The 12,903-nt window shown below is 41.5% G+C and overlaps 1 protein-coding gene across 2 annotated transcripts in view; it reads left to right on the top strand.

Annotated features, from left to right (window-relative positions):
- The window catches only part of LOC139755323 (BCAS3 microtubule associated cell migration factor-like), a 152,087-nt gene that overhangs the window by 42,282 nt on the left and 96,902 nt on the right, over window positions 1-12,903 (top strand). For both annotated transcript variants that reach the window (XM_071673467.1, XM_071673466.1), the window contains exons 8-10: window positions 7,080-7,328; window positions 7,681-7,820; window positions 9,872-10,086. In XM_071673467.1, coding sequence (XP_071529568.1) covers window positions 7,080-7,328; window positions 7,681-7,820; window positions 9,872-10,086 — 604 coding nt within the window. The remainder of the gene's footprint in view (window positions 1-7,079; window positions 7,329-7,680; window positions 7,821-9,871; window positions 10,087-12,903) is intronic.

Here is a 12,903-nt window from a genome sequence, read left to right as displayed (position 1 = left end):
CGTCACCAGCTTCTGCAGTTTCTCACATGAATCAGCCACCAGCGCTGTATCATCAGCGAACAACAACTGACTCACTTCCCAAGCTCTCTCATCCCCAACAGACTTCATACTTGCCCCTCTTTCCAAGACTCTTGCATTTACCTCCCTAACAACCCCATCCATAAACAAATTAAACAACCATGGAGACATCACACACCCCTGCCGCAAACCTACATTCACTGAGAACCAATGACTTTCCTCTCTTCCTACACGTACACATGCCTTACATCCTCGATAAAAACTTTTCACTGCTTCTAACAACTTGCCTCCCACACCATATATTCTTAATACCTTCCACAGAGCATCTCTATCAACTCTATCATATGCCTTCTCCAGATCCATAAATGCTACATACAAATCCATTTGCTTTTCTAAGTATTTCTCACATACATTCTTCAAAGCAAACACCTGATCCACACATCCTCTACCACTTCTGAAACCACACTGCTCTTCCCCAATCTGATGCTCTGTACATGCCTTCACCCTCTCAATCAATACCCTCCCATATAATTTACCAGGAATACTCAACAAACTTATACCTCTGTAATTTGAGCACTCACTCTTATCCCCTTTGCCTTTGTACAATGGCACTATGCACGCATTCCGCCAATCCTCAGGCACCTCACCATGAGTCATACATACATTAAATAACCTTACCAACCAGTCAACAATACAGTCACCCCCTTTTTTAATAAATTCCACAGCAATACCATCCAAACCTGCTGCCTTGCCGGCTTTCATCTTCCGCAAAGCTTTTACTACCTCTTCTCTGTTTACCAAATCATTTTCCCTAACCCTCTCACTTTGCACACCACCTCGACCCAAACACCCTATATCTGCCACTCTGTCATCAGACACATTCAACAAACCTTCAAAATACTCATTCCATCTCCTTCTCACATCACCACTACTTGTTATCACCTCCCCATTTGCGCCCTTCACTGAAGTTCCCATTTGCTCCCTTGTCTTACGCACTTTATTTACCTCCTTCCAGAACATCTTTTTATTCTCCCTAAAATTTACTGATAGTCTCTCACCCCAACTCTCATTTGCCCTTTTTTTCACCTCTTGCACCTTTCTCTTGACCTCCTGTCTCTTTCTTTTATACTTCTCCCACTCAATTGCATTTTTTCCCTGCAAAAATCATCCAAATGCCTCTCTCTTCTCTTTCACTAATACTCTTACTTCTTCATCCCACCACTCACTACCCTTTCTAAACAGCCCACCTCCCACTCTTCTCATGCCACAAGCATCTTTTGCGCAATCCATCACTGATTCCCTAAATACATCCCATTCCTCCCCCACTCCCCTTACTTCCATTGTTCTCACCTTTTTCCATTCTGTACATAGTCTCTCCTGATACTTCTTCACACAGGTCTCCTTCCCAAGCTCACTTACTCTCACCACCTTCTTCACCCCAACATTCACTCTTCTTTTCTGAAAACCCATACTAATCTTCACCTTAGCCTCCACAAGATAATGATCAGACATCCCTCCAGTTGCACCTCTCAGCACATTGACATCCAAAAGTCTCTCTTTCGCACGCCTGTCAATTAACACGTAATCCAATAATGCTCTCTGGCCATCTCTCCTACTTACATAAGTATACTTATGTATATCTCGCTTTTTAAACCAGGTATTCCCAATCATCAGTCCTTTTTCAGCACATAAATCTACAAGCTCTTCACCATTTCCATTTACAACACTGAACACCCCATGTATACCAATTATTCCCCCAACTGCCACATTACTCACCTTTGCATTCAAATCACCCATCACTATAACCCGGTCTCGTGCATCAAAACCACTAACACACTCATTCAGCTGCTCCCAAAACACTTGCCTCTCTTGATGGCATGAGAAGAGTGGGAGGTGGGTTGATTAGAAAGGGTAGTGAGTGGTGGGATGAAGAAGTAAGAGTATTAGTGAAAGAGAAGAGAGAGGCATTTGGACGATTTTTGCAGGGAAAAAATGCAATTGAGTGGGAGATGTATAAAAGAAAGAGACAGGAGGTCAAGAGAAAGGTGCAAGAGGTGAAAAAAAGGGCAAATGAGAGTTGGGGTGAGAGAGTATCATTAAATTTTAGGGAGAATAAAAAGATGTTCTGGAAGGAGGTAAATAAAGTGCGTAAGACAAGGGAGCAAATGGGAACTTTAGTGAAGGGCGCAAATGGGGAGGTGATAACAAGTAGTGGTGATGTGAGAAGGAGATGGAGTGAGTATTTTGAAGGTTTGTTGAATGTGTTTGATGATAGAGTGGCAGATATGGGGTGTTTTGGTCGAGGTGGTGTGCAAAGTGAGAGGGTTAGGGAAAATGATTTGGTAAACAGAGAAGAGGTAGTGAAAGCTTTGCGGAAGATGAAAGCCGGCAAGGCAGCAGGTTTGGATGGTATTGCAGTGGAATTTATTAAAAAAGGGGGTGACTGTATTGTTGACTGGTTGGTAAGGTTATTTAATGTATGTATGACTCATGGTGAGGTGCCTGAGGATTGGCGGAATGCGTGCATAGTGCCATTGTACAAAGGCAAAGGGGATAAGAGTGAGTGCTCAAATTACAGAGGTATAAGTTTGTTGAGTATTCCTGGTAAATTATATGGGAGGGTATTGATTGAGAGGGTGAAGGCATGTACAGAGCATCAGATTGGGAAGAGCAGTGTGGTTTCAGAAGTGGTAGAGGATGTGTGGATCAGGTGTTTGCTTTGAAGAATGTATGTGAGAAATACTTAGAAAAGTAAATGGATTTGTATGTAGCATTTATGGATCTGGAGAAGGCATATGATAGAGTTGATAGAGATGCTCTGTGGAAGGTATTAAGAATATATGGTGTGGGAGGAAAGTTGTTAGAAGCAGTGAAAAGTTTTTATCGAGGATGTAAGGCATGTGTACGTGTAGGAAGAGAGGAGAGTGATTGGTTCTCAGTGAATGTAGGTTTGCGGCAGGGGTGTGTGATGTCTCCATGGTTGTTTAATTTGTTTATGGATGGGGTTGTTAGGGAGGTAAATGCAAGAGTTTTGGAAAGAGGGGCAAGTATGAAGTCTGTTGGGGATGAGAGAGCTTGGGAAGTGAGTCAGTTGTTGTTCGCTGATGATACAGCGCTGGTGGCTGATTCATGTGAGAAACTGCAGAAGCTGGTGACTGAGTTTGGAAAAGTGTGTGGAAGAAGAAAGTTAAGAGTAAATGTGAATAAGAGCAAGGTTATTAGGTACAGTAGGGTTGAGGGTCAAGTCAGTTGGGAGGTGAGTTTGAATGGAGAAAAACTGGAGGAAGTGAAGTGTTTTAGATATCTGGGAGTGGATCTGGCAGCGGATGGAACCATGGAAGCGGAGGTGGATCATAGGGTGGGGGAGGGGGCGAAAATCCTGGGGGCCTTGAAGAATGTGTGGAAGTCGAGAACATTATCTCGGAAAGCAAAAATGGGTATGTTTGAAGGAATAGTGGTTCCAACAATGTTGTATGGTTGCGAGGCGTGGGCTATGGATAGAGTTGTGCGCAGGAGGATGGATGTGCTGGAAATGAGATGTTTGAGGACAATGTGTGGTGTGAGGTGGTTTGATCGAGTGAGTAACGTAAGGGTAAGAGAGATGTGTGGAAATAAAAAGAGCGTGGTTGAGAGAGCAGAAGAGGGTGTTTTGAAGTGGTTTGGGCACATGGAGAGGATGAGTGAGGAAAGATTGACCAAGAGGATATATGTGTCGGAGGTGGAGGGAACAAGGAGAAGAGGGAGACCAAATTGGAGGTGGAAAGATGGAGTGAAAAAGATTTTGTGTGATCGGGGCCTGAACATGCAGGAGGGTGAAAGGAGGGCAAGGAATAGAGTGAATTGGAGCGATGTGGTATACCGGGGTTGACGTGCTGTCAGTGGATTGAATCAAGGCATGTGAAGCGTCTGGGGTAAACCATGGAAAGCTGTGTAGGTATGTATATTTGCGTGTGTGGGCGTATGTATATACATGTGTATGGGGGGGGTTGGGCCATTTCTTTCGTCTGTTTCCTTGCGCTACCTCGCAAACGCGGGAGACAGCACAAAGTATAATAATAATAATAATAATAATATATATATATATATATATATATATATAATATAAATATATATATATATATATAAATATATTTTTTTTTTTGTCGCTGTCTCCCGCGTTTGCGAGTAGCGCAAGGAAACAGACGAAAGAAATGGCCCAACCCCCCCCATACACATTATATACATCCACACACGCAAATATACATACCTACACAGCTTTCCATGGTTTACCCCAGACGCCCCACATGCCCTGAATCAATCCACCGACAGCACTCAACCCTGGTACACCACATCGCTCCAATTCACTCTATTCCTTGCCCTCCTTTCACCCTCCTGCATGTTCAGGCCCCGATCACAACAAAATCTTTTTCACTCCATCTTTCCACCTCCAATTTGGTCTCCCTCTTCTCCTTGCTCCCTCCACCTCCGACACATATATCCTCTTGTCAATCTTTCCTCACTCATTCTCTCCATGTGCCCAAACCATTTCAAAACACCCTCTTCTGCTCTCTCAACCACACTCTTTTTATTCCACACATCTCTCTTACCCTATTATTACTTGCTCGATCAAACCACCTCACACCACATATTGTCCTCAAACATCTCATTTCCAGCACATCCACCCTGCTGCGCACAACTCTATCCATAGCCCACGCCTCGCAACCATATAACATTGTTGGAACCACAATTCCTTCAAACATACCCATTTTTGCTTTCCGAGATAATGTTCTCAACTACCACACATTCTTCAAGGCTCCTAGAATTTTCGCCCCCTCCCCGACCCTATGATTCACTTCAGCTTCCATGTTTCCATCCGCTGCCAAATCCACTCCCAGATATCTAAAATACTTCACTTCTTCCAGTTTTTCTCCATTCAAACCTACCTCCCAATTGACTTGACCCTCAACCGTACTGTACCTAATAACCTTGCTCTTATTCACATTTACTCTCAACTTTCTTCTTTCACACACTTTACCAAACTCAGTCACCAGTTTGTGCAGTTTCTCACCTGAATCAGCCACCGGTGCTGTATCATCAGCGAACAACAACTGACTCACTTCCCAAGCTCTCTCATCCACAACAGACTGCTTACTTGCCCCTCTCTCCAAAACTCTTGCAATTTCCTCCCTATCAACCCCATCCATAAACAAATTAAACAGCCATGGAGACATCACGCATCCTTGCCGCAAACCTACATTCACTGAGAACCAATCACTTTCATCTCTTCCTACTTGTACACATGCCTTTCATCCTCGATAAATACTTTTCACTGCTTCCAGGAATTTGCCTCCCACACCATATACTCTTAATACCTTCCGCAGAGCATCTCTGTCAACTCTATCATATGCCATCAGATTCATAAATGCTACATACAAATCCATTTGTTTTTCTAAGTATTTCTCACATACATTCTTCAAAGCAAACCCCTGATCCACACATCCTCCATCACTTCTAAAACCACACTGCTCTTCCCTAATCTGATGCTCTGTACATGCCTTCACCCTCTCAATCAATACCCTCCCTTATAATTTCCCAGGAATACTCAACAAACTCATACCTCTGTAATTTGAGCACTCACTTTTATCCCCTTTTCCTTTGTACAATGGCACTTTGCAAGCATTCCTCCAATCCTCAGGCACCTCACCCTTTTTTAATAAATTCCACTGCAATACCATCCAAACCTGCTGCCTTGCCGGCTTTCATCTTCCACAAAGCTTTTACTACCTCTTCTCTGTTTACCAAATCATTTTTCGTAACCCTCTCACTTTGCACACCAACTAGACCAAAACACCCTATGTCTGCCACTCTATCATCAAACACATTCAACAAACCTTGAAAATACTCACTCCATCTCTTCTCACATCACCACTACTTGTTATCACCTCCCCATTAGCCCCCTTCACTGAAGTTCCCATTTGTTCCTGTCTTACGCACATTTATTTACCTCCTTCCAAAACAACTTTTTATTCTCCCTAAAATTTAATGGTACTCTCTCACCCCAACTCTCATTTGCCCTCTTTTTCACCTCTTGCACCTTTCTCTTGACCTCCTGCCTCTTTCTTTTATACATCTCCCACTCATTTGCATTATTTCCCTGCAAAAATCATCCAAATGCCTCTCTCTTCTCTTTCACTAATAATCTTACTTCTTCATCGCACCACTCACTACCCTTTCTAATCTGCCCACCTCCCACTCTTCTCATGCCACAAGCATCTTTTGTGCAAGCCATCACTGCTTCCCTAAATACATCCCATTCCTCCCCTACTCCCCTTACCTCCTTTGTTCTCACCTCTTTCCATTCTGTACTCAGTCCCTCCTGGTACTTCCTCACACAAGTCTCCTTCCCAAGCTCACTTACTTTCACCACTCTCTTCACCCCAACATTCTCTCTTCTTTTCTGAAAACCTCTGCAAATCTTCACCTTTGCCTCCACAAGATAATGATCAGACATCCCTCCAGTTGCACCTCTCAGCACATTAACATCCAAAAGTCTCTCTTTGGCGCACCTATCAATTAACACGTAATCCAATAACGCTCTCTGGCCATCTCTCCTACTTACATACATATACTTATGTATATCTCTCTTTTTAAACCAGGTATTCCCAGTCACCAGTCCTTTCTCAGCACATAAATCTTCAAGCTCTTCACCATTTCCATTTACAACACTGAACACCCCATGTATACCAATTATTCCCTCAATTGCCACATTACTCACCTTTGCATTCAAATCACCCATCACTATAACCCAGTCTCGTGCATCAAAACTACTAACACACTGAGTCTTAGAGGGAATATCCTCTCTTGGCCTCTTCTCTGTATCTTCTTTTGTCACAAATTCATGTACTGTATTTGATATAACATATTTGTAATTTCTCCTACTGTTTATTTTTTGTTGATACATGTATTCATAATTATGTTATATCTCTTGATTATTTTTATGTATTATTTTGCTTTGATAAGTTATTGTCTTTTATCAGAAAGCATTTCATAACATTTTTAAATGAAACTGAAACTTTTTGCAGATGGTTGGATCTGGTGAGATAAGTTTGTTAAGTAGTAGCACAATAAGTGGCATTGTTGCTCACTTCTGTGCTCATCATGGAGCTCCTATTGTGGCTCTAAACTTTGACCCAACTGGGATGCTGCTCCTAACTGCAGACAAACAAGGTCACAATTTCCACCTCTTTCGTCTTCAACCTCATCCTCTGTCTGCTGCACAATCTGCCATTCATCATCTGTACACTTTACATCGAGGAGATACAACAGCAAAAGTGAGTTTTGCCATTGTATGGAATCTGTGAAATTTGATTTGTATTTCTAGCTTCTAACGTGTCTTTTCACTCTTGTATTTGAAATCTCTCACCTCAGTCTAAATGATGAATAATGAATGTGCCTTTGCTGGAATTGTGCTTGAAGTTACATATACCTTTACTTAACTTGTAAATTCTATACGATGTACAATGGACCCTCAGTGTAAATTCTATACGGTGTACAATGGGCCCTTGGTGTTTGTGAACTGATGCAGATTTTATGAAAGTGATAGATGAAGTATGTTTAGGAAGTATATTTTTAAGTCTTTTTTACGAAGTGGGTGATCACTTACATGGTTTAATTAATTTTCAGGTCACTGACATATCTTTTTCCCTTGATTCTCGTTGGGTTGCTGTTTCAACTCATCGAGGAACAACACATGTTTTTCCCATAACTCCTTATGGAGGAACAATTGGAGTTCGTACGCACACCTCAAACTGTGTTGTGAATAGGTAAGCAATTTGAGTTGGAAGACTTTTAAACCAATTATTTTATATAGAGTATTAGGAGAGAGTTATGTATTTATGGGGTCCCTTTTTTATATACTCGCTAGTGACCTCAGTAGATGATTGCACACCTTTTCTGAGGAATCGTCATATCTGTAGTGCTCACTGCCACACCCATGCAACCTGTACTAAATATAGGCCTGTTTGGTAAATAATTTATTTATTTTTATATTTTTTTATTGTTATTATACTTAATTGCTATCTCCCATGTTAGCGAGGTAGCGTAAGGAAACAGACAAAAGAATGGCCCAACCCACCCACATACACATGCATATACATAAAGACCCACATACGCACATATACATACCCATACATTTCAACGTACAGATATATTTACATAGACAGACATATACATGTATACACATGTACATATTCATACTTGCTGCTTTCATCCATTCCTGTCGCCACCCCGCCACACATGAAACAGCACCCCTTCTCCTGCAGGCACATGAGGTAGCGCTAGGAAAAGACAACAAAGGCCACATTTGTTCATATTCAGTCTCTAGTGGTCATGTGTAATGCACCAAAACCACAGCTCCCTTTCCACTTCCGGGCCTCACAAAACTTTCCATGGTTTACCCCAGATACTTCACATGCCCTGGTTCAATCCATTGACAGCATATCGATCCCGGTATGGCACATCATTCCAATTCACTCTTTTCCTTGCATGCCTTTCACCCTCCTGTATGTTCAGGCCCCAGTCACTCAAAATCTTTTTCACTCCATCCTTCGACCTCCAATGTGGTCTCCTACTTCTCGTTCCCTCCACCTCTGACACGTATATCCTCTTGGTCAATCTTTCCTCTCTTATTCTCTCCATGTGACCAAACCATATCAACACACCCTCTTTTGCTCTCTCAACCAAACTCTTTTTATTACCACACATCTCTCTTACCCTTTCATTACTTACTCGATCAAACCACCTCACACCACATATTGTCCTCAAACATCTCATTTCCAATGCATCCACCCTACTTCGCACAACCCTATCCATAGCCCATGCCTCGCAACCATATAACATTGTTGGAACCACTATTCCTTTAAACATACCCATTTTTGCTCTTTGAGATACATTCTCGCCTACTACACATTCTTCAACGCTCCCAGAACTTTCGCCCCCTGCCCCACCCTGTGACTCACTTCCACTTCCGTGGTTCCATCCGCTGCTAAATCCACTCCCAGATATCTAAAGCACTTCACTTCCTCCATTTTTTCTCCATTCAAACTTACCTCCCAATTTACATGTTTACCGAACCTAATAACTTTGCTCTTATTCACACTCACTCTCAGCTTTCTTCTTTCACACACTTTACCAAACTCAGTCACCAACTTCTGCAGTTTACAGGTTCCTTTCCTCAAACATACAACCTATCTCTCCTTTTTTCTAATCTTTGTTACATCCACACACATTTAGACACCCCAGTCTGAGCCTTTGAGGAGGATGAGCACTCTCCGCATGACTCCTTCTGTTTCCCCCTTTAGAAAGTTAAAACACAATGGGGAGAGGGTTTCTCGCCCCCCGCTCCTGTTCCCTTTAGTTGCCTTCTACGACATGCAGGAATGCGTAGGAAGTATTCCTTCTCCCCTATCCCCAGGGATAAATGATTTATTATTCCTAAATTAAGACTGATTTGTTCTTAATTCATAAGAAGATAATGATTTTGATTGATTTTATGCTAATCATGTAGATAAAAATTTACATTTTTGTTTTTGAATTTTCAGGATTGGCCATTCCAGTAATATGTTGTCCTAAACTAGGAATGGTTTTCATAATTCGTAAGGATGATAATGGTCTTTGATCTTCTTGTGTACCTTTTCATGAGAGAGAAAAGAACAATTGTTGTTTTTATCCACAAAGGAAGGCCAAAAAATTCAGTTGCATATTATAAGGGCAAAGTAAAGTGTTGTTTCCTAGATGGGTAATGGCCTGCTTTACTTGATATTAATATATAGTATATTAGGGAACTCAGACACATTTTATATGCATCTGCCTACAGATTGAGTCGTTTTCACCGTAGTGCAGGCCTTGATGATACTCCTTCATCAGGACGAAATTCACCCGTACTTTCAGCCTCTCCTAGTTCCTCAAAATTCATTTTTGAAGTAAGCCCCAATCTGGCTTACCCTAATCCACGTTACCCACCGTATCCAACTCCAACCATCATAAAACCTCTTGTACAGCTGAGACAGCCCCTACTACAGAATCTTATTGGTAAGTGAATACTTTTTTAAGGTTAGGTTTAATGACAGGAGTTTGGATGTGCATTCAGTCTTCTCTAGTTCGTGAAGATATAGATCTTTTTGTCTTGACTTAACCTCATGAAACATTAAGCAATGATTTTTAAACCTTCATAGTTGATTACTGTTTCCCGTGTTAGCAAGATAGTACCAGGAAACAGATGAGGGGGCCCAGTGAGGATTTTCCTTCTAAGGCTCAGTCCTCTGTTCTTAATGCTACCTCGCTAATGTGGGAAATGGCGAATATGTATAAAGAAATGTATGTAAATATGTATGTTATATATCTTATTCATTATACTTAATCACTGTTTCCTGCGTCAGCAAGATAGCGCCAAGAAAAAGATGAAGAATGGCCCATCCACTCATTTTTTCATACATATTCAGCATTTCCTGCATTAGTGAGGTAGTCTTAAGAACAGAGGACTGAGCTTTAGAGGGAATATCTTCACTTGGCCACCTTCTCTGTTCCTTCTTGTGGAAAATTTAAAATGGGAGGAGAGGGTTTCTTGCCCCCTGCTCCCTCCCCTTTTAGGTGCCTTCTTCGACACACAGGGGATACGGGGGAAGAATTCTTTCTCTCCTATCCCTACATACACACATATATACATAAACACCCATACATGCACTTATACATACATATACATACACATACACAGACCTATATATATTTATATATATATTCATTATTTTCTTTTATTATACTTTGTCGCTGTCTCCTGCATTAGTGAGGTAGCGCAAGGAAACAGACAAAAGAATGGCCCAACCCACCCACATACATACCTATACATCTCAACGTATCATATATATACACACACACAGACATATACATATATATGCATGTACATAATTCATACTGTCGCCCTTATTCATTCTCGTCACCACCCCATCACACATGAAATGACATCCCCCTCCCCCCGCATGTGCGCAATGTAGCGCTAGGAAAAGACAACAAAGGTCACATTCGTTCACACTCTGTCTCTAGATGTCATGTATAATGCACCGAAACCACGGCTCCCTTTCCACATCCAGGCCCACAAAACTTTCCATGGGTTACCCCAGACGCTTCACATACCTTGGTTCAATCCATTGACAGCACATTGACCCCAGTATACCACATCGTTCCAATTCACTCTGTTCCTTGCACACCTTTCACCCTCCTGCATGTTCAGGCCCCGATCACTCAAAATCTTTTTCACTCCATCTTTCCACCTCTAATTTGGTCTCCCACTTCTCCTCGATCCCTCCACCTCTGACACATATATCCTCTTTGTCAATCTTTCTTCACTCATTTTATCCATGTGACCAAACCATTTCAAAACACCCTCTCCTGCTCTCTCAAACACACTCTTTATTAACACACATCTCTCTTACCCTCTCATTACTTAATCAAACCACCTCACACCACATATTGTCCTCAAACATCTCATTTCCAGCACATCCACCCTCCTCCACACAACTCTATCTATAGCCCACGCCTCGCAACCATATAACATTGCTGGAACCACTATTCCTTCAAACAACACATTTTAGCTTTCCAAGATAACTTTTTTGACTTCCACACATTTTTCAACACTCCCAGAACTTTTGCTCCCTCCCCCACCCTATGATTCACTTCCGCTTCGATGGTTCCATCCGCTGCCAAATCCACTCCCAGATATCTAAAACACTTCACTTCCTCCAGTTTTTCTCCATTCAAACTTACCTCCCAATTGACTTGTCCTTTAACCCTACTGTACCTTGCTCTTATTCACATTTACTCTCAGCTTTCTTCTTTCACACATTTTACCAAACTCAGTCACCAACTTCTGCAGTTACTCACCTGAATCAGCCACCAGCGCTGTATCATCAGCGAACAACAACTAACTCACTTCCCAAGCTCTCTCATCCACAACAGACTTCATACTTGCCCCTCTTTCCAAAACTCTTGCATTCACCTCCCTAACAACCCCATCCATAAACAAATTAAGCAACCATGGAGACATCACGCACCCCTGCCACAAACCTACATTCACTGAGAACCAATCACTTTCCTCTCTTCCTACACATACACATGCCTTACTTCCTGGATAAAAACTTTTCACTGCTTCAAACAACTTACCTCCCAGACCATATATTCTTAATACCTTCCACAGAGCATCTCTATTTACTCTATCATATGCCTTTTCCAGATACATAAATGCTACATACAAATCCATTTGCTTTTCTAAGTATTTCTCACATACATTCTTCAAAGCAAAAACCTGATCCACACATCCTCTGCCACTTTTGAAACCACACTGCTCTTCCCCAATCTGGCTCTCTGTACGTGCCTTCACCCTCCCATATAATTTTCCAGGAATACTCAACAAACTTATACCTCTGTAATTTGAGCACTCACTTTTATCCCCTTTGTCTTTGTACAATGGCACTATGCAAGCATTCCGCCAGTTCTCAGGCACCTCATTAGATGACCTTACCAACCAGTCAACACTACAGTAAACCATTTATTTGATAAATTACACTGCTGTCATTTGACCTGAAATCCTTAATCAACATGTAAAATAACATCTATACCCGGATTTTCATTAAAATCTGAAAAAGTTAAAAATCTGAGCAAAATATTTGGTAATATAGCCTTGGATTTTTCTTGATTTTTTTTTCAAAAAATGGATTTTCTTGAGCATTTCAGGATAGATGCTTTTCGGTATGCTGAATACGAATCTGTGGTCAAAACCCAAAAAATCGTGTAATTAATCGAGTAATTAGCATATTATTTGTATTATCATTAATCTTAGGAGTAAAGGCATTAATA

The sequence above is a fragment of the Panulirus ornatus genome, chromosome 19 (genome assembly GCF_036320965.1).
Source record: "Panulirus ornatus isolate Po-2019 chromosome 19, ASM3632096v1, whole genome shotgun sequence".
Classification (NCBI taxonomy): Eukaryota; Metazoa; Arthropoda; class Malacostraca; order Decapoda; family Palinuridae; genus Panulirus; species Panulirus ornatus.
This window is presented reverse-complemented; position numbering and strand designations above follow the sequence as displayed.